We start from the raw sequence: 22,087 nt of genomic DNA on the forward strand, positions 1-22,087 counted from the left end.
GAATATATTTTGATTCCCTTTTACTAGGAAGTTAGATATATGTTTCGTACTTTAAAACATAATTTTTGAGAAATTGACATGTAAAATATCTTAACCTAAGTTGAAACATGCTACATTTTTTTTATGTTGAAACATGCTATATGTAGAGTCCCTCTCATTTTTTATTTATTTTTTAATGAAAATATAATCTTATCCAAAAATAAAATAAAATAAAATAAAAATGGGCCTAAGTATTGGGCCTGATGGTCCAATTATCCTTAAACCCTTATAAGTTTAATTGCTAAACCCTACACTTTCTTCTTCCCCCTTTGCTAAATTTTTGGAGCGAAAGGCTGACAGATTAACAGAGGTGTCGTAATTTCGGCCGGAAAAATTTGGCACTGAATCGATATTTTGAGGAAGAAGAAGAAGAAGAACAGTTTAAAGGTCTAGCTATGGAGGATACTAAGCCGACCGAATTGTCGAAATTACCCAGACACAAGAGGCTGCCGGATTTCACTGAGTTGCAGGAGCTCGTGAAGCCGCTTATCGAGTCCTTTGATTACATGTATGAACGCGGACTCGATGAGATGTTTCGTCACGTAAAGCCAGTTGAAGTTTTGATTCTTTCTCCAATACGAAGCTGAGAAATATCCTTTTTTCATTATCTCATATTAACTTAGAATTGTTAATCTAACTCACTTTATGCATGAATTTCCAGCTGGGTTTTATTGTTGATAGTGTCAAATGCTATTTTTTTTTTTTTTATTCCTGCTGTCTTACTGAGTTGGTACTTTGAGTGAATAATGGATGATGAAAGCCATGTTAAGCCTTGACTTGGTCTCTCACTATTTTTTGACAAGCCGTTGATACACAAGCCCATGAAGGAGAGTAGTGCAAGAGAATGGTCCACACTTTGTTTCCATATGAAGTAAGTGTTTCTCGTGCATTTGCTTTCTTTCGTTTTATGTTGCTGCTTTTGTTTTTCTCCTATTGTTTGTTTCGAGTGCCTTGTCATTTATGTTGATTCTTCATTTTTGGTATGAGTCAGTGTCGACAGGCGAAGATTTCATACACAGGAAAGTTCACGGCTGGACTTTCCATTCAATATGACGGAGGTAACCCTATTAGAGAGGAAGTTAGTCTTGGTCCGTTCCCTGTTATGTAAAGGTTGGTTCTAGTTCTTTTCTCTACTAAGCTGGTAAGTTGGTGAAAATTTTGTCATACAGTAACAGTCTTGACCATTGATGAGTTTATTGTATTCATACAGTCAAAACTTTGTCACTTGCGTGATGCCAGTCATAAAAAATTGATTTCGTGCAAAGAAGAGGCATCAGAAATGGGTGGGTAAGTAGCCCTGTATCCCAGCAATTATAGAAGCTGTAATTTCATATTCTGAGTATCACTCTAGGTCTCTATTGGTGTGACAACGATAAATTGATGCTTGTGAGGGGTTAGTTTGGTTTACTATTTCTGAATGAATAGGTTTGCAGTTCATTGTTTACCCCTCTCCTTTTCCCTTTCTTGTGTATGTACAAACCATATCATTTTGTATTTCCTATTATATAGGCACAGATATGAGATTATTTTTTCTTTTTAAAAAAAATTTATGTAGCCCCACAGATTTAAAAGAAAAAACAATGTAAATAGATATTTAAACTGTATTACTGTACTGGGTACTGCATTGTGGTATTAGCAGTTTGTATGAATGCATTCAGTTATTTGTATTGAATATATTTCTAATGTTTCACTGATACCTTCTTGACGACTATTTTTTTTTTCTTCTTTTTCCTTCATGTTTTGAAGTTACTTCGTCTTGAATGGACTTGAGAGAGTTGTTCGGCTCTTGATATTGCCAAAGTCAAATTACGTGAGTAAAATATTTATGTTTTACACCTATATGTAGTACGAGTTTACGGATGAAAGTATAACTGGTGCGCTGGCTTGGACCACCTCTGGAAAACTCTTAAATTCACTTAATACATTCTTGCAAAGCATACTGAGATAATTCTATCTAATTTTCAAATCTTCTTTCCTTTTGTATTTTCTCTCATCAATGTTTTTTTTCTTTTATTTTCCAGCCCATGAGTATGGTGCGAAATTCATTTCGTGAACGGCGGGAAGGATATACTGATAAAGCTGTTGTCATAAGGTTCTATATTTACGAACAGCCATGATCTTGTTATGAACGTGTGCTCTTTTTTTATTTATTTATTGATGCGATGGAGGAGTGTGATGCTGAATTGTTGATTGGAGAAAGGTTTTGTTCATAAATTCTATCCATCTGCATCTGAGTTAGAATAAATGAAGAAACCAATGAAATATTGAAAAGAAGTGAAATTAATAAGAATAGGATGAGAAAAATCACATTGAGATTGTTATTGAATTTTAACCCAATTTTTGGAATTCAATGTATTATGTTAAGAACTCTCTACTCTATTTCGCCGAGAGTTTACTGGATACTGAATTAGCTGTCAAATTTGATTTTCTAAACTTCTAAGAATGTCGATGGATCTCATAGTTTGTGATTCTTTTGCATGAATTGCATACTTGTCATTAGTGTTCTTGCTCATGATTGCTTTAAGCTTACCATCTCATTCAGGTGTGTAAGAGGAGATCAATCTTCAGTATCAGTGAAACTGTATTACCTTCGAAATGGAAGTGCAAGACTTGGATTTTGGTGAGCCATTCTGGTGACTGGTATTTTGGGATATATGCTGTCCAATTGTGTTATTACTGAAATCTCGGATTTTTTGTTCTCTCATTGCAGGATGCAAGGCAGAGAATACTTGCTTCCTGTGGGCATTGTTCTAAAGGTATTTCTTATTGAACCTTTCTAAAATTCGACTTCAAGTGTCATAGAAGAATGTGTTTGCTCTTACACTATTAATGCCTGAGCTTCATGGAAAAATTTGGAGTATGTAAGTTAGCCTTTTTGGTTGTAATCTCTTGGAATTGTATGCTCCAGATTTTACTTTGCTGCTTTTTGTTTAATACACGGATTAGATGGTTACCTTCTTATTTCATTCTTGCACCAGGCCCTTGTTGACTCTACTGACCGTGAAATATATGCAAATTTGACCTGCTGCTATAGTGAGAAATATAAGAAGGGAAAGGGAGTTGTTGGTACTCATCTAATTGGTGAAAGGGCCAAGATTATTCTTGATGAAGTTAGAGATTTGGGCCTCTTCACTCATCTTCAATGCCTACAGCATATTGGTACTTCCAGTGATTTTCAATTTAATTGTTTGAGTTGATTTTTTTCTATCCTTACTTATTCCTTTTTTCATGATTTAGGGGAGCACTTCCAACCTGTTATGGAGGGATTTGAAAAGGATAGCTATATTGTTGTAAGTGATATTAGCAATGTGATACTGCTAGTCTTCTTTCCGATAAATTGCTCGGCAAACTGATGTTTCTTAGACGTTTGTGTTTCTTACGAACTTCTTTTTTCTGGTGACAGGTTGCAGAAGCTGTTCTTCAGAACTTCATATTTGTTCACCTAGATAGCAGCTATGACAAATTCAATCTGCTAATGTTAGTCCCCCACTCTGATTTTTTCCCACTCCTTCATGCATTCAGATATGTTTTTGATCCCTCTGCTTCAGCTTTATGGTGCAGAGACTTTTTTCTCTTGTGGATCAGACTTCTGTTCCAGACAACCCGGATGCCTTACAAAACCAAGAAGTTTTGTTGCCTGGCCACTTGATTACCATCTATCTCAAGGCAAGAAATTGAAAATTGAATTTTACCTCGTCAATTTTTATTTTTCTCATCGATAGCAAGAGTTTTGAATTTCATGATATATTATGAATTATTCTCTGTGTGATTGATAATATCTTTGTATTGTGATTTCTAGGAAAAGCTGGAAGATTGGCTGCGCAAGGCCAAAAAGCTTCTCGAAGAAGAGTTAGAGAAGCCAGATTCAAAATTTGATATCAGTGATGGTACATCTTGAAACTACTTTTCCTAAGCTTACTCTTTTAGTGTTGATGACTATATGCATTTGATATCTTGATCAGTGCTCACTTTTCTATTGTTGTTGCCTGTAATAATGCAGTGAAAGCTCTAAGGAAGATCGTGGAGAAAAATCCACTTTCTCAAATCAGTCTAGCTATAGAAAATTTGTTAAAGACTGGAAGAATGGTTACACAATCAGGTCTTGATATGCAGCAGGTACCGATTTACCATACCCTATTTTCGTTCAAGATCGTTTACACAGAATAGTCATTATTTGTTGACTTCCTGCCAATCTCCTCGTCTGTATTCAAAAAACTATTAATGCAACATATTTTTTGGTAACTAGTTCTCCAACTTCTAATATGGGACATGGCTAATACAGTTGTTAGTTTTTCTAGAAAGTTGAGTACTATAAGCACTATACAATACACCCTAATTCTAGTTTTTTATTTTTATTTTTTTAAGTTATTTATATTTTAACTTCAAATTTAAAAAGAGACAGCTTGATTATATTACTCTCTGAGTACTTCTCATCATCTGTTCTTAACCGCACAGTTTTGTTCTAATGATATTTGATGCATTTTTATTGTTTCCTTAGAGAGCTGGTTACACAGTTCAGGCAGAGAGGCTTAATTTTCTCCGTTTCCTTTCATTTTTCCGATCGGTTCATCGAGGAGCGTCATTTGCTGGACTTCGTACAACTAGTGTTCGGAAGTTGCTACCTGAGTAAGCATCTATCTATCAACTTAACGTGGCAATTAAAGTTTTGACTTGTTCTTGATTCTTCCTGAGGAGATCTCATTTTCTTAATACTGAATTGTAAGTCTTTCACACGATAAATGTTTTACAGATCTTGGGGGTTCCTTTGTCCTGTGCACACTCCTGATGGGGAGCCCTGTGGATTGCTGAACCATATGACTTGTACTTGTCGTAAGTTTATTTTCTTACTGGAATATTCTTCTCTTACCATGTATTGGGTTACTTATTGAATGTAAAAGTCCCAATAAAGTAAAATCCTTCCTTTATAATTTAACGTTCATTGCATTTTCCTTCTCTATTTTTGTTGTTAAAATGTGTCTGCATGTTTGTATTCTGCAGAGTCGAACCTTATCTTCGACTCTTAAGAAACATGGCTTCTCGAGCACAAATATGAGAGAGGTCTTAATATATAAAAATTTTACAAAAATAGAATTTCCAAAATAACATGTCTTTGCTACTATAAATGAAAATTTCCAAGTTTTTAGTTAGGATTTCAAGTGTGAGGCTGAGGATACGTGCCATGGCTCCAGTGGGGCGAGTGCCTTTCTAAGACGATTATGTTCCTTTCATCCTTAGATTTTGTATTTTTGGAACATTGACAGTCAAGGTACATCGTTGCTATTGGGTACATATAATGATAACCGAGCAGAGTGCCGTCTTAGTTCTCGCATGCATTTGTGTACTGTCTTCGGGCTTCAAAAGTATCACGCTTCACACTGCATAATGTTTCTATGTTAACTTTGATGATAAGGGTTAGTGGGTTACCGATGTGCATTCGACTTTCATCTAGAAATGTCTCTTATTCAGTAGCATGGTTCTTTTAGATTTGCCATCTGATTTATTTCCCTCTTCTTTCTTAAAGGAGTAACATCATTCTATGAATCCGGCGGAAAAATTCGAGACTTCCTTACAATTAGAACATCTATTTTAAATGTTCTGATTGCACTTGGCATGACATCTTCATTGCCAAAGCTTGTTCTTGCTGGTCCTCCTGCAGTTATTTCTGTCCTTCTAGATGGCCGTGTTGTTGGTGCTGTCCATGCCAGTGAAGTGAGAAAATTGTTGCTCATTTGCGGAGATTGAAAGTGTCTGCGGCTTCATTGGTCAGTTTTTGTTGGGGTTTCAGAGGTTTTAGTTTTATTGAGTTGTTTTATAAATCTCACTGTGGAATTGATTTATAGCAGATTCCCGATGATCTGGAAGTGGGATATGTACCTCTGAGCATGGGTGGGGCATATCCCGGTTTGTACTTGTCCACTGCCCCTTCAAGATTTATTCGGCCAGTTAAAAATATTTCTCTTCCCCTTGAAGAAAGTCAAAATATTGAACTAATCGGTCCCTTTGAACAGGTGTGAGCAAGATTTAGTATACTTTATATTTTAATAGGTTCGAGTATTCAGAGGTAAAAATATTCAGCTGATTTGTCATGTCAGGTTTTCATGGAAATAAAATGTCCCGACGGTGGAGCTGGAGGAAGAAATAATGATTTCCCTGCAAGTCATGAAGAAATTCATCCTACTGGAATGCTGAGCGTTGTTGCTAATCTTACACCTTGGTCTGATCATAATCAGAGTCCTCGAAATATGTACCAGTGCCAGGTATTACTTGCATGTGCCATTTTGATTATTTAATTCATGGTGACAGAATGTAATAAGGGGTACTTGACCTAGAATGTAAGTTTATTTATTTGGTAACGTTTTTGAGATTCAAAAAACAAGTTCTATTAAATTTCACAGATGCTGGGTATAGAGGCACATCTTGTTTATGTTGTGGGGAGTAGAAGTTTTTTGTGTAACTTTTTGAACAAGGAACTTAGAATTACTAAAACTATAAGCTTTGACCTTATTTTACGCTTTTTTGCGTTATGCTTCTTCAATTTGGGGTATGCTGCCTGCCATTCAGTTTACTCGTTCATTATAACACAATGATCTGACTTGGTGATTTGTGTTTACACTTCGTTTATAAATTGTAGATGGGAAAGCAAACAATGGCCTTCGCTTCTCAAGCTATTCATTGCCGTGCTGATCAAAAGCTATATCATCTTCAGGTGTGTTCACATTACTGTCCCCTTTCCTTTTTTTTCTTTATTCTCTCTTTGATGACTATGAAAAAAAGTTAAGATGGGCATGAACAAAACAGGGGAAAAGAAAAATATCATGGTTTTTCTTTCTATGTTTACTTCTATGTTTCTTCTTTTTAAAGCAAGGATCTTAATTATCTGTTCTTTAAATGTGGAAAAACTTATTGTTGTGTCATTTCTTTTTCCAATTGAAATCATTTGATGTGCTTTCTCCTGCAATGACTTACAATATACAATGTGGTTCATTCACAGACTCCTCAAAAGCCTATTGTACATACAAGCGCCTGGGACAAGTACTGCATTGATGAATTTCCAACAGGCACTAATGCAATTGTTGCGGTGCTGGCATATACAGGGTAATATTCTTTTCTAATAAAGGGCCAGTATGAAGATTGTGTTTGCTTCAGCTTTCTAATTCACGTTACTTCTCATCACCAGATATGACATGGAGGATGCTATGATTCTAAACAAGTCGTCGGCGGAGCGTGGGATGTTTCACGGACAAATATATCAGGTATAGTATTTGTGGATATATAATGATCAAGTTTTCAATAAAAATACCTGAATTTGTAGTCTAAATGAATATTTTCTAGGTGTTTGGCTTTTGCTGTTTATCTTCCCCTTTTGAATTTATCTATTGACCCATATAATAATCCCTTGATGTGACTTTTATTTGACATTTTTCTTCCATTCGACTATATGGTTCTTTTCTGAACAGACGGAAACTATTGACTTGGCTGATGAGAAGAGGTCAGATCGAGGGTCAAGAATGTTTAAGAGAAAAAACACTGAGGACAAGTCGCTGAGTTCTTTCATTGATGCAGATGGACTTCCATATGTTGGTCAGGTTAGGCTCTTTATTTGTTATTTTACATTTCAACGTTTCCTAATTTGTTCATCTAACTAACAAATTTCGTATGAACTATGTATATATATAGATGTTACGACCAAACGACCCTTATTGTAGTGTCTACAATGAGGTGACGAACAGTGCCTTCATAAGCAAGAAAAAAGGTACAGAGCAGGTTTATGTTGATTACGTTGCTGTTGACATGAAAAGCAAGAAACATCCTCAGAAGGTGAGGCCGATATTTTATCCTATGGTTCCATGGATTTTTCATTTGACAGAAGCAAAATGCTTTTGGAAACTAATGTTCTTAAATGTTGATTTGATTGAATAGGTGAATATTCGTTTTCGACATCCTAGAAACCCTATCATCGGTGATAAATTTAGTAGCAGGCATGGGCAGAAAGGTGTCTGCTCCCAGTTGTGGCCAGACATTGATATGCCTTTCTCTGGGGTTACGGGCATGCGACCAGATTTGATTATCAATCCTCATGCATTTCCTTCTCGAATGACTATTGGAATGCTCTTAGAATCCGTCGCTGCCAAGGTATTACTCAGTATCCAAGACTTGGTATGTTACTGTTGGATTATTTTGCTGAGTACTTATAAATATGACTGGGTCGTGTCCTCCAGGGTGGTAGCTTGGAAGGAAAGTTTGTGAATGCAACGCCCTTCTCTAGTTCAGTCAAGTTCAGTAACGGAAAAACAGGGTCAGAATCTAAATCACGCGTTGACGAACTTGGAGAGATTTTGAGGAAGAAAGGATTTAATTATCATGGTGTTGAGGTACTATACAGTGGAGTGTATGGGACGGAACTTACATGTGAAATTTTTATTGGGCCTGTATATTACCAGCGACTCCGGCACATGGTTTCAGATAAATTTCAGGTAAGAACTGGTTTATCTAGAGTCAGTCCATGTATTTTAGCCAAAACCCAAAATTAGTCCCTTCCTTCCATGAAATACTTATTTATTTATTTTTCGGGTTGAATTGGATTTCAGGTTCGATCAACCGGTAGGGTGGACCAGCTTACCCGACAACCGATAAAGGGAAGAAAGTTTGGTGGAGGTATTCGATTCGGTGAAATGGAAAGAGATTCCATGCTTGCCCATGGAGCAGCATATTTGTTACATGACAGACTTCACACATGTTCCGATCATCACATTGCTGACGTGTGTTCACTCTGTGGAAGTGTTCTGAGCACGTCATTTGTACAGCCACCAAAAAGGGCTGTTCGAGAGATTGGTGGGTTACCTCCAGCGAGAGCTCCCAAAAAGGTCAGTTGCCATTCTTGTGGGACAAGTAAAGGGATGGAAACTGTTGCTATGCCTTATGTTTTCAGATATTTGGCCGCCGAACTGGCAGCCATGAACATAAAAATGACATCGAAGCTTAATAACAATGTTGATTCCTAGTCATTACTGAAATATCCTTCAGTGTGGCGGAGCTAGTATAGGATCAGCGAGGTCGTTTGACTGACCTCGCAAGTTTCAGATTTCTAAAAATCAATGTTTGTGTTGTTATTTATAATCAATTTATCGCCATAGATATTTTACTCATGATTATAATTTTGTTTATGTATGAATGAATACCAAGTTATTTATCCGATTAATATCTTCCATTCACTTGACCGTATCGTATCTTACATGCATCACGTAGCAAGGCAAGTGATCTCAAATACTAATTGAAGATAGATACATGTGAGAAAACCTGTTGAGCATGATAATCGGAAGATTATAATTCTAACAGAGTTTATTATCGGGGGGCACGTGCTTCAGGGACTACAAAAGATAAAGGAGCTGTTATTGTGGATTTAATTGACGTATCCTAGAGTTTAGGGTCCAAAGTGTTAAAATTTAAAGTAGGGCAGAATTTCCACGCGATCGCTAAAACAAAAAAATTTGTGTCACGCGAGGCCGCGCGAGACTCTCCAGTTTTGCTCTACTATATTTTTTAACAGTTTGATCCCTATATTCTAATATCGATCATTTCAATCCTGAATTAAACCCTTACTCATCTAGACTCTACAGCTGTCATTATGGATTTAATTGAACGATTCTAGAGTTTAGGTGCAAACTGTAAAAGTTTTAAGTAAGGCAGAATTTCAACCCGATCGGAGAGAAAATAGTGATTTTATGCGATCGGGCAAAAAAATGATTTGGAGAGGCGAGAGCGCGAGACCCAAATTCTGCTCTACCATTATGTAGTAGTTTGTAACAGCTTGATTTTCATCCCTATTTTCTAAAGCCGATCAATGCAATAATGACTTCAACCTTTACTCGTCCAGAGCTGTTATCATAGATTTAATTGAACGATTCTAGAGTTTAGGGTCCAAACTGTTAAATTTTAAAGCAGGTCAGAATTTCCAATTCCACCCGATCGCGAAAAAGAAAATGATTTAACGTGACGCACCGATCAACGCAATCCAGCCCCCCTTAACTCATATAGAGCTGTTATTGTGGATTGATTAAATGATTCTAGAGTTTAGGGGTCAAACAGTTAATATATAAAGTAGGGCAGAATTTCTATCCGATCGGAAGAAAAATTATATTACGTGACGCACGAGGCTCAAATTCTGCTCTAGCGTCTGTCTAGCCTCTACTATAGATCTGAACATTTTGAATTGATCCCTATGTTCTAAAATCGATCGATATAATCCCTTCGATCCCAAAGAAAGATGATACAGTCAAAACTCTATAAATTAATAACGTCGGGACCGTGAAATTTTATTAATTTAGCGAGATATTAATTTATCACATAAATTAATAATTATTAATTTATAGAATATACATCTAATTCATTTGGAAGGTTTGAAATTTGGAACCCAAATCCAAAAAAGATTAAGGTTTTAATCTTGCCATATTGGCATGGAAAATAGATGTCAACTCAAGTAGTATTGTAAATTGCATTAAGAATTGTAAACTTCGATTGGGAGATGGTGAATCCTCCAAAAATCAAGAACAAATGGATAATGACGGCTTACAACAGTTATAGAATTTAATCAATCGATTGAACTATCGTAACACAATGAATGTTGAAGACGTTTTGAACCATTCGGGAGAAAATGATACGAGCTTCGAGTTGTCTACGGATGAACAAATAATTGAGAGTGTTATGGAAACCAACAAAGAAGATGATATGAAAGATGGTAGTGGAATTAGAACAAGTTTCTCGCAAAGATGCTCTTCAAGCAACAATCACCTTATATCACTTCCTCTCGTACTCTACACCGAATTTTCTTAATGCACTAAGAAAGATTAATGATGAGATTCAAGGTGACATTAATTTTAAAAAGAAACAAATAACAATAGGTTCATACTTTTAGAAATATTTTTAGTTTAATTATGAATTATGTACAAATAATTTTGATGGATATAATGAATTGTTAATTTATATATCAAATGGGACCTTTATGAATTTAAGTTTTTATATTATATTTAGAAAATTATTAATTTACCACGGTCTCGAGTAAATACCGAAAAAAATTATTATTTTAACGAGGTTATTAATTTATGGTTATACTGTATTTTGTTGTATAATTTTGGATGTCTGAAAACAACTCGAAAGGAGACCAGTATTAATATTCTCATCTCTCAGACAACACGAAATTGCACATAAACCATATGGATTCAGATAATAACATGGCATTGGATGTTTAAGATGAATAACAGAACAAGGTTACAAAATATTCATTGGACGGCCAAATTAAAAGGAATGATACATATAAATAATTTGTCTCCTTTCATGTAAAAATATATTATATTTTGTCTGAGGTACAGAACCGGGCTGGCAGGCAAAAGTTGTCAGCTGAAAGTTGGAGACTCGGCCACAAAATTGGGTTTGAAGGTTTATCTAACCTAAATTGAAGATTTGAACTGGCCAGCTATGTTTCCGACCATCGGCGCCCACTGCAGTGGTTTCCATGGAGATATCGATGCTACGATGTTGGACAGCTCGGGCAATACTGATTCGCAAATGGATTTTAGCAGCTGGACAATTGTCTGTCCCTGCGGACGTAGATATGTTATTATCTGCCTTTCTGGTTCCCATTACAATTGGTTCCTTGAATGTCAGGATTGTCTGATACCAATGTGTTTCAGGTGTGTATGGGGAAGTAGACAAATTAGCTTGCGTTTCTCCGCAAAACCTGCTGGTAAATCCAGTGTCAAACCACAACACCAACCCATAACAACTCGATGATTCTGTGGACTTGCTTGATGATGACTTTGGTTCCAACTCAATGCTTGAAGTGAAGTCCACTTCATCATGCTTCATGGTCAGCAAGTCAAAGTCTGATAGGGGGAACATATTTCAATTACCAGTCCATTATTGAAAATAAATGAAAAAGACGAAACAACATTCGGTGATGAGAACAACAAACCTGAAGAACCACCGCATCAGTCACCAAGTCACCATCTTTTACATAGTCGACAATAGGGATTTGAGAGGCATCCTGATGCTGTTCTTTTCCAATGCATGACATGTTGAAACCGTACACATTTTCCCAAAATGGGAGACTTGTAACTCCATTCCCCAAATCCTGCCACAACTTTTGAAGGAGGAGTATGAGTTCCAATTTATGATTAGGACATGCAACAATAGACAGACAATTCAAAGAACTTACTATAGATGCAGTGTCAGGTAAGATAGCACCTCCTGGCTTCAACCATTGATCACGTGCGAAAAGCACCGAGCTGAGCATTGATTCATAAAGCAGGCAATAGCCCATCCACTCACTCAATAAAACGTCGACGCTATGAGGTTGAATTTCTACGGATTTATGAAGCTCTTCAACCATGCTTTGAACCACCTCCACGACACCAGTCTGTTGACAAATGCCTTTCTTTCCGGTCTTGTTAGCGAGAAGGTGGTTGTCTTTGGCAATCTGCAGTTAACGAAGACCGAGGGATAAAAATTAACAAAAACCAGGTCATCTATGAGTGATTTGATAGAGACTCGGTAACCGGTAAATACCTGAGTTGCTACTGCAGCCATCTTCTCGCTTGCTTCAACTGCAATTACTCTTGAAGCCCCAGCCTGTGCTGCAAAAAGACTAGCCAAAGAAACAAAAAAGCTATGTTAGCACATATTTAGGATAAAACAAAATGCTGCTCTCATCGTTACATAGCTAAAAGAGAAGAAATCTGAATTTATATCATGCAAGCCAAAAGAACAGATGTGTAAGACTTTGCAAAGCGGAAAGAGATATAATAAGATCAAATTTACAATAGAAACTAAGAGCCTCACCTTAATATGCCAGTTCCACATCCTACATCCATTACAAATGCATTCTTAAAAAGAGAAGGATTTCTCAAGATAGCCTGACTGTAGGCATCCATTCTTACCTGCATAAAAACAAAACGCAAAGAGTCTAAACAGCTGAACTCCCATGAAACAGAACACTCAGGCATCCCAAGTCAGGCAGGCCATTTTTTGATGAAAACAATCAACTCCAAATACATTTTCAACCAGAAACCAAGAGATGTTACCTTATCACTTAACATATCTCTATGGATGCCAAAAGAACTGTATGACCCAAAATAGTCTTCATTGACAATATTGATACTCTTCGCAGCACGATTTGCACGAGATATTATTAAGTGTTTATTTGCTGGCTCTCCATTACAAGATCTAGCCAACCCTGATGAACTTTCCACATTCAAATAGCCATTGGACGAAGAAGCAACATCATTTTCCTCATTTTCTTTATAGGCATCAGCATCTTTTGCAACTTTTCCCCCATGAATTTCATCGTCAATGCTCATATCTTCCATACTAATTAAATCCTTCATAATTTCCTCTTTGTTAACTGATACAGTAAAGTCATCCTCGCCATCTTCATCATCAGAAAAACTGTATAGCAGTGAATCATCTTGTATGAAAGGTTTTAGGAATTTTTCATCCTCCAAAACAAGCTTTAAACTTTCATAATTAACCGTCCCATGCAAGTGTTTTTGCAGATCTTGACTGGTGTGACACATTACCCCACAACTCCAACACTTGTTTTCTGACACCTAGTGAACAAGAGGAAAAGATGGAAGGGTGGTTAAATTCTGCCCTGGTGAGGTCAGATTCAAACTCTGAAAGACAAAAAAAACTTTGCAGTTCACACAGAATACAAATGCACCCCATTGGCCATCACATGACATTATATCATGATCACATCTTCTAAGTTGAGGAAACCCAAAATGTTTGGATAATCACATTGGCAATTAGGATAGGAGGAAGATGAAAATAAAATTAATCAAACCAACTTTTTGCAACCAGAGAGCTCAATAAAGTCATTACCAGCTATTTCAATAAAACCAAAGGAGAATCACAGATGAAAGTACAAATTTTCATCCATTCCCGCCAAAATCAATATATACTAAACTAACTAACCAGTCTCATCATTTAACAAGATTCCATATTTCCTTTACGAATTGAATCAATAAACAAACACGGATTAAAAAAAACAGCAAATATACTAATTTGTAGACCTCACCTGAGCTCGAATATAGTTTATGAGCTTAAATGCACCATAAAAGTCCAAATTCAATGACTTTTTCAAGTGATGGAAGTCGAATTGATGAGTTAAACAGCAGTGGTCGAACAGAGAATCGCATGAACCGAATTTGGAGTCACAGAAGAGACATAGAAAATCAAGCCCCTCCCCTCCATTTTCGTTATCTTCTCTCCAATCGTCCCAGTTGGGATTATCTTCTTCCTCAGAGTCAGTTTCTGTCTCGGTTTCCGATCTGTGTCTCTCTTCTACCTCTTTCAAATTGTTCATCGCCATTAGAGAGAGATGCAGGAAGACTGATGCTTAGACTGTAGAGTGTGTTGAAACCCTAGCAGACCTTTGAGAAAGAGTTGAGAAGAATTATTAATCAGGGTTTATGGTTTAACGCGAGGGATTTTTTTTTATTTTTTATTATTATTAGTTTTTCCATGTGGTATTATCAAAAACAAAATAAATTATCAAAATAATATTTTCTCCTCACAAAAAGATACTAAGATAAATATAAATTTTATTTTAAATTAAATATAAATTTTATAAAATTAAAAAAATATTAATTATTTTTTTTTATTATATTTTTATAATTTTTATCATCTTCACCCTCATATCTCCATATATTTTCCCTCAACTTCATCTATATATCCATCATAAAAATTTTAATTATTTTAAAAATAAATTAAAAAATATATTTTATTGATTTATGTAAAATTCGAATAATAATAATTTTTTAATAAAAAAATTAAAGTACAGTAATCAATAATACATCAGCTGAGGTGACGCTTATTTATTTATTCTGAGAAAAAGTGAGAATAGTACCACACAGGTACTTAAACTTTATAACTTTTAGCACATGTGCACCTAAACTTAACATTTATCTTCAGACATCCATATCTTCATGATCTTCAGATCAACGAAACATCTATAATTAATCATGTTAGGGCAATCAAAATTTCTTCATTTGGATGTTAACTGAACTCTGATGCATTATTGATTTCCCTCTTCAGTTGACATCTTCAAAATTCTGAGCATTCAACCAAGGATCATGAGCTAAACTAATTGTCATTTAAGGACCATGTTGGGTACACTAAAGGCCATTTAACTCCATGGTACCGGCCAGATCTGTAACTGATAAAGTTGAGGACCTAATTCTAGTAAACCGATTGCTCAACAACTTGCATCTTTCCGAGTTGTAGGCTTGTTGAGAGCTATTACCGAGTTGATGATGCGTTTATTTGAAGGACTTATTAGTCAGGTTTCTAAACATTAAGGACCTGAAATGTAATCTGGCTGGCTAATAATACAAAGTGCCAGTATTATAGATCCAAATCTGCAAGTGAACTCGAGCTTCCCCACCTCAAAAAAAGAAAAAAATATCATTCACCGTCACCGGAACTCGAGCTTACTTTCAATTTTCAGTCATCGGCACTCATCGTACACAAATTGGCATTGATTTTCAATCCTCGACTCAGTCATACTCTCTCTCACTCAACAACATTTTGACTTTCAAAGTCTCAAACTTTACATTTGACTGACTTGAGCTCCATTCCTCGATCAATGCTGTACGCAAAGTATGAATTTTTAGTTATCGGGTTGCTTCTCATGTCTCATTCTTCACACAAACAGATTCGACTTTTAGGGTGTTCTGCTGCTTAAATTTGACTCTGTGTAACTAGCCGATCTGTTTTTATTTAATTTTATTTAGTTTACAGCGAATTTTAATATAAATGAAGCGTTTTTAATGAATCATTAGTTGATTTTTAAAGCTACTATAGTAATTCAATGATTTACCATGATCGCAGGAGCTGGAAATCTTGCATTTAAGTGGAGCTGGTGAATTTCTTTTCATTAATTTCGCCATGGAAGAGTATGTATCTCTAATCTCTCACTCTTTGGTGTGTTTTCCATTCAATAATGATTGATCAGCGTTAACATGCTGATATTGTGTGTATTTAGTGAAAATGTGGCTGAGCTACTTCAAAGGTACCGGCGAGACAGGCGGATACTACTTGATTTTATCCTTTCTGGTACCTTGATAAAGAAAGTCATAATGCCCCCTGGCGCAGTTACTCTAGATGACGTTGATCTAGACCAAGTTAGTGTGGATTACACACTCAATTGCGCCAAAAATGGTGGGGAATCAATTCTCTCTATATGTGGCTTTGTTGAGTTTGTAGATAGATTTTGTTTTGAATTTTCTGTTTCTGAATAGTGGGCTTTAATTGATTATAGGTGCAATGCTCAAACTTTCAGAAGCAATTAGAGATTACCATGATCATACTGACTTACCCCATATGGTAATGATTTACTTATGTATGCTTGAACATTATGAGCTTACCTTTTCTGTTTATCATAACAAATGTGTGCGTTTTGTTACGTGATTATTTATAGCGTTTTCCTGTGCTAGCAATTATTGCTGTGAAGCCTGTGATGCAATTAGTTTAATGGTCACCGAATTTTTTTGGATCATTTACTATTCGTGTGTGCTTTGCCTTTACCTGTCATTTTCAAAAGTTCAACCCTCCTTTTCTTTTCTTTTGAGTTTCAGAATAATACAGGTTCGACCGATGAATTTTTCTTGGTAACAAATCCTGAATATTCGGGTTCACCTCCGAAAAGGGCTCCACCACCTGTTCCATTTTCATCACCATCTTCTGTCATTGCTCCACCCCCAGTAATCCCACCATCTCCTGAATTTGAGCCATCCCATGTCGTGGAAAGTGTTTCAAGATCAGAGTCTTTTAACTCTGAACAAGTTCAAGAGCTGACCGTTGACGACATTGAAGATTTTGAGGATGATGATGATCTCGAGGAAGTTAGTAGTATTAGGACCTCAAGACGCAGCTTAAATAGCGCTACTGATTTTGTGCCAAAATTGCCACCTTTTTCAACAGGTGATAACTCTTACAAATATTGCATGAAATATTTGCATTATGACAATATCTATTTCATAGCAGTAGATGGTGAAAGAGAAAATTGAATGGTTCATTTTATTTTGCCCTAATTACTCCATTAGAATTGGGACTGAGAAGAAGAGATTGTGTTTTCATTTACTATTTTTCAGGCATCTCAGATGATGATCTCCGTGAAACGGCATATGAAATATTATTGGCATGCGCTGGGGCCTCAGGGTGAGCTTCTTAAAAAAGTTTGTGATCAAGAAAGTAATAGCTTTCTCATTCTTCATTTGCTTAATTGCATAACTGACTTTTTTGTTCGTTTTTTCCTATTGCATTTGGCCATCACCATGATTTTTGTACTGTTCTATCATCTCAGGGGCCTCATTGTACCTTCAAAGGAGAAAAAGAAAGACAAAAGGTCAAGGTTAATGAGGAAGCTTGGACGTAGCAAAGGTGATAATGCTTTGAGAGAATCTCAGCAATCTTCTGGATTGGTAGGATTGCTGGAGAATATTCGAGCCCAAATGGAGGTTGGTTGAAAGCTATCTTTGATAGCCATCGTGGCTCCCCTTTGTTAAACTTCCCTGGAATATATATATTTTTGTTCAGTATTTTGAGCCTTATTGGTTCTAATATCTAAGTTGTTCTGTGGGAGTGATTGTAGTTTCCGTTCTAATATGCAATGTAATTTCAGATCTCAGAGGCTATGGACATTAGGACAAGACAGGGACTGCTTAATGCACTTGTAGGAAAAGTTGGAAAAAGAATGGATGCTCTCTTGGTTCCTTTGGAATTATTGTGTTGTGTTTCGCGCACAGAATTTTCAGACAAAAAAGCATTTATACGCTGGCAAAAGAGGCAGGTCAGTTCTGTACTTTATTCATTCTTCTCTGTTCTAATGTTCGTTGTGTACACTTCAGGTCCATGTTTATTTTTAGACATTACAGGTTCTCATATACGTGGATTAACTATGAATTATTTTCTGTAGTTAAAAATATTGGAGGAGGGACTTATTAATCACCCTGCTGTTGGATTTGGTGAATCTGGACGCAAGGCAAGCGAGTTAAGGATACTTTTAGCAAAGATCGAGGAAGCTGAGGTAATTTCATTCATACTCTCCCCACATTCTATTTCTATCATGATATCTTCTGACCACATTCATATAAGAAATCTTGCTTTTTTTCTTGTATCTCTTAAATTATTCTTTTAGTTAGTTTTATGTGCCATTTATATTTTGTGGTGGTTTGTGTCATTTTTGTTTTCGCTATTTTACTATCAATTGAGATTGACAATTCTTTCTGTTTCCTTGGGATATTTGAGTTTAGTTTCAACCATCTTCCTCTGGTGAAGTTCAAAGGACCAGATTGCTTGCGATCTCTTCGTGAAATTGCCATTCCACTTGTTGAAAGGCCTGCACGGGGTGACTTAACTGGTGAAGTATGCCACTGGGCTGATGGTTATCACCTGAATGTTAGACTATATGAGAAGCTACTCCACAGTGTCTTTGACGTTTTAGATGAAGGGAAGCTCACAGAGGTTGGTAATTTTTCTTCTTGAAGGTTTGTTTGAGATGACACTCATAATACATAGAATTCGTGAGTTAATGTTTCTGTGGGACAAAGAGATGAGGCATGTAATATCCAGTTGTTTAGCGGATTTCAAATGCTCTTAGCATTTCTTTGATTTTTCATTTTGTGTATATTTAAACCATAATTCACCAACTTCAGCATCATTTTCTTTTAGGAAGTGGAAGAAATTCTCGAGCTCCTAAAATCTACTTGGCGTGTTTTGGGAATTACAGAGACCATACATTACACTTGCTTCGCATGGGTATTATTTCGTCAGGTATTCCTCTCGATCTCATGGTAGTTTCCTCCTGCTTTTTGATGTTTATCTGCTTGCCAACTTACTTGTTAGTTTTCACATCTTTTAACATTTGGCTTTTATCTCTGCAGTATGTTGTCACAAATGAACGAGGAATTTTGCAACATGCCATCGTGCAATTGAAGAAAATACCTATGAAAGAACAGCGGGGCCCACAGGAGAGAATCCATTTGAAAAGTTTGCTCCGGAATGTTGAAGGAGAAAGTGGAGTGTCTTTCTTACAGTCATTCTTATCACCTATTCAGAAGTGGGCTGATAAACGTCTGGGAGACTATCATCTACACTTTGCTGAGGCGCCAGCCATTATGGAAGATATAGTTGCCGTCGCCATGTTTACGCGGAGGCTTTTATTGGAAGAACCTGAAGTGGTATGCAAAATACTCAATATGATTTCCCATGGAGTTTGATTTGTGTATTTTCAACAGTGATATATTTATGCTACTGTATACCAGGCACTCCAATCTATGTCTTTATCAGATAGGGATCAGATTGAGTTGTATATCTCATCATCTATTAAGCATGCATTTGGAAGGGTAAATTCTTTCCCTACTTCTCCCTGTAATAAGTAAACTGGATATTATTTTATAATGATTTTGTTTTTTGAAAAACCTTTTATGTCGACAGATGTCATTGGTTATTGAAAAGTCTGATGCAGCAAATGACCATCCTCTGACATTGCTTGCCGAAGAAACTAAGAAACTTCTGAAGAAAGATTCGACTATATACATGCCAATTTTATCCCAGAGGCATCCATATGCAACTGTTGTTTCGGCATCACTTATCCACAGGCTTTATGGAATCAAGTTGGTAGGCTGACGTTGGATTTTGTTGATTTATCCAGCTTCATTTATATTGTACACAAAGTTGTTTCGGAGCACGATGTTTGAAATAAAGTGTCTTTGTTGTTCAGAAACCTTTCCTTGATGGTGCTGAACACCTCACCGAAGATGTTGTATCTGTATTTCCAGCAGCTGATAGTCTTGAGTATTATATTATAGATCTTATAACAGCCTCTTGTGAAGAGGAGAATGCTGAAGTGTACTGCAAGAAACTTGCTCCATACCAGGTAAGATTCGATTGATAGCCTGACCATTTTTTACCTATTGATTTGCGCCATTAATCATTTCTATCGTCCCTTTTCTTGTTCTAGATTGAATCTATTTCTGGAACATTGGTGTTGCGATGGGTCAATGCACAGCTTGGAAGAATTTTAAGTTGGGTGGAAAGAGCTATACAACAAGAGGTATAACTTAAACTCTAACATGCTGCTTGGTTTGTACTTTTTTCTACCTTTTCTTATCAGTTAAAACTTAAAAAGAAAAAGGATTTACAGGAAAAGAAAAGTTCAAAACTTCTGATACAACTCTAGATGTCTTCTTCTGCTGCTATTATGTCTGTTAACCTTGATTCTCATTTGACAGCGATGGGACCCAATTTCACCCAGCAGCGCCATGGAAGCTCTATTGTGGAGGTATATAGGATTGTGGAAGAGGTATGAATGACCTGGATACTTGTTCATTTTGAATTTCTTTTATACATCATTTTATCTCCCACAACTTTGTTTGTCTTGCAAGAAAGAGCTGATGTTTTTCCTGTTATGAATGATTTGTGGTGCAGACAGTTGATCAATTTTTTGACCTCAAAGTTCCAATGAGATCTTCAGAAACGAATGCTCTATTTCGTGCCATTGACAATGCTTTTCAAGTTTACTCAAACCATGTAGTTGAGAAGTTGGCGAGCAAAGAGGAATTGATTCCACCTGTGCCCGTTCTGACTCGATACAAGAGGGAAGCTGGAATTAAAGCTTTTGTAAAGAAGGAACTATTTGATCCTAAGATGCCTGTTGAAGAGAGGAAGTCAGTCGAGATAAACGTGCAGACAACATCAGTTCTTTGTGTTCAGTTGAATACTTTACATTATGGAATCAGTCAACTAAATAAGTTGGAAGACAGCATATGGGAGCGCTGGACAAAGAAAAAGCCTCGTGAAAAACTCATCGGAAAACCCATGTATGAGAAATCCAGAAATTCTTCTCAGAAAGGCTCATTTGATGGAAGCAGAAAAGATATAAAATGCTGCTATGGATCGCATTTGTGAGTTTACTGGTAAGCAGGAACCATCCATCCATGCTCCTTTCCTGTTTTTTGTTTCCCACAGAGAGATGACATTTTCTTCTTCTTGTAGGAACCAAAATTATTTTCTGCGACTTGAGGGAACCTTTCATCGAAAACTTGTATAAACCCAGCGTTTCTCAATCAAGATTGGAAGCAATAATCGATCCACTCGATTTGGAATTAAATCAACTATGTGATGTAATTGTGGAGCAGCTTAGAGATCGCATAGTGACTAGTCTTCTTCAAGCATCATTGGATGGCTTCATTCGTGTGACATTAGATGGAGGTCCATTACGAGTCTTCTTTCCAAGCGACGCCAAATTACTTGAAGAAGACTTGGAAGTGTTGAAGGAGTTTTTCATCTCCGGTGGGGATGGGCTGCCTCGAGGAGTGGTCGAAAATCTCGTCGCTCGCGCTCGTGTTGTCGTAAAGCTGCATGGCTATGAGAGTCGAGAATTGATCGATGACTTGAGATCAGGCCGAAGCAAGCTAGGTGGTGACACTCAGATGCTGATAAGAATATTATGCCATAGGAGTGATTCTGAGGCCTCTCAGTTCCTGAAGAAACAGTACAAGATACCAAAGTCTTATGCTTAGTTATACCAACTTATTTAAGTGGTAACATTGTAACTTCATTTTTTTTACTTTACATGTGGAATGTATTGAATGTGTAACTATAATTTATTTTCATCTGTGTTTGTTTACCTTTGCGAAATTCTTTTTCGTGGTATATAAGTTTCGTTGTCTACTTATTATTGTATTCAAGGCTGGTTCATTAAGTTTTGTAATATTCATATTACATACTTCCTCAATAAAATATTTCCTTTGTTGCTTAAGTTTACAACTCGGGAAGTACTCTTAAACAAGCCAACAACTCGGGAAGCAACAAGCCTACAACTCGGGAATATTCAAAAAGAGTCGACTCAGTCGAATCACTGAGTTGACTCGCCCAAGTTAGCAAACATTAATCATTCCAGAGTTCTTCAATCAAGCAATCATTTCCAAACGGAACGACTATATCAGTATATATCTATCCCTGATGAAGAGGGCCCCAATATGAATTCTTA

The 22,087-nt window shown here is 36.5% G+C and overlaps 3 protein-coding genes across 3 annotated transcripts; 2 read left to right on the forward strand and 1 right to left on the reverse strand.

The window, feature by feature from the left end:
• Positions 1-434: 434 nt before the first annotated feature.
• LOC139881531 (DNA-directed RNA polymerase I subunit 2-like) lies at positions 435-9,041 on the forward strand. Its single transcript, XM_071865986.1, is given in 30 exon segments — positions 435-594; positions 597-629; positions 829-873; positions 876-910; positions 1,031-1,153; positions 1,250-1,326; positions 1,786-1,849; positions 2,061-2,131; positions 2,582-2,659; positions 2,750-2,795; positions 3,018-3,198; positions 3,277-3,329; positions 3,443-3,516; positions 3,588-3,705; positions 3,839-3,926; positions 4,040-4,155; positions 4,538-4,665; positions 4,790-4,869; positions 5,561-5,746; positions 5,749-5,801; positions 5,883-6,047; positions 6,132-6,296; positions 6,671-6,745; positions 7,031-7,134; positions 7,217-7,292; positions 7,497-7,625; positions 7,717-7,857; positions 7,960-8,172; positions 8,259-8,513; positions 8,628-9,041. Coding segments are annotated over 30 exon segments (3,546 nt in total).
• Positions 9,042-11,478: 2,437 nt separating this feature from the next.
• Positions 11,479-14,404, reverse strand: LOC139881532 (probable protein arginine N-methyltransferase 3). The gene is made up of 7 exons (XM_071865987.1): positions 14,111-14,404; positions 13,116-13,640; positions 12,874-12,971; positions 12,601-12,679; positions 12,251-12,511; positions 12,004-12,175; positions 11,479-11,918 (listed from the first exon to the last, which is right to left on the reverse strand). Exons 1-7 carry the CDS (start codon positions 14,402-14,404, stop codon positions 11,479-11,481), a joined length of 1,869 nt encoding a protein of 622 aa, XP_071722088.1.
• Positions 14,405-15,228: 824 nt separating this feature from the next.
• LOC139881533 (protein unc-13 homolog) lies at positions 15,229-21,617 on the forward strand. The gene is given in 22 exon segments (XM_071865988.1): positions 15,229-15,276; positions 15,925-15,989; positions 16,079-16,254; positions 16,355-16,419; positions 16,671-17,016; positions 17,187-17,253; positions 17,399-17,552; positions 17,717-17,884; positions 18,011-18,121; positions 18,348-18,383; positions 18,385-18,558; positions 18,766-18,867; positions 18,978-19,274; positions 19,359-19,439; positions 19,531-19,713; positions 19,817-19,972; positions 20,057-20,149; positions 20,328-20,346; positions 20,349-20,398; positions 20,524-20,976; positions 20,978-21,011; positions 21,091-21,617. Coding segments are annotated over 22 exon segments (3,405 nt in total).
• The last annotated feature ends 470 nt before the right edge of the window (positions 21,618-22,087 follow it).

This window comes from Rutidosis leptorrhynchoides, unplaced genomic scaffold, assembly GCF_046630445.1.
Source record: "Rutidosis leptorrhynchoides isolate AG116_Rl617_1_P2 unplaced genomic scaffold, CSIRO_AGI_Rlap_v1 contig17, whole genome shotgun sequence".
Taxonomy (NCBI): Eukaryota; Viridiplantae; Streptophyta; class Magnoliopsida; order Asterales; family Asteraceae; genus Rutidosis; species Rutidosis leptorrhynchoides.

Excerpts from the sequence above, each read along its gene's own strand:
- LOC139881532 (XM_071865987.1), bottom strand. The coding sequence starts at position 14,404 with ATGGCGATGAACAATTTGAAAGAGGTAGAAGAGAGACACAGATCGGAA. Across the intron at positions 12,512-12,600 it reads TGGCTGCAGTAGCAACTCAG|ATTGCCAAAGACAACCACCT; the intron begins GTATTTACCGGT and ends CGTTAACTGCAG. Across the intron at positions 12,176-12,250 it reads TACCTGACACTGCATCTATA|TTGTGGCAGGATTTGGGGAA; the intron begins GTAAGTTCTTTG and ends CTCCTTCAAAAG.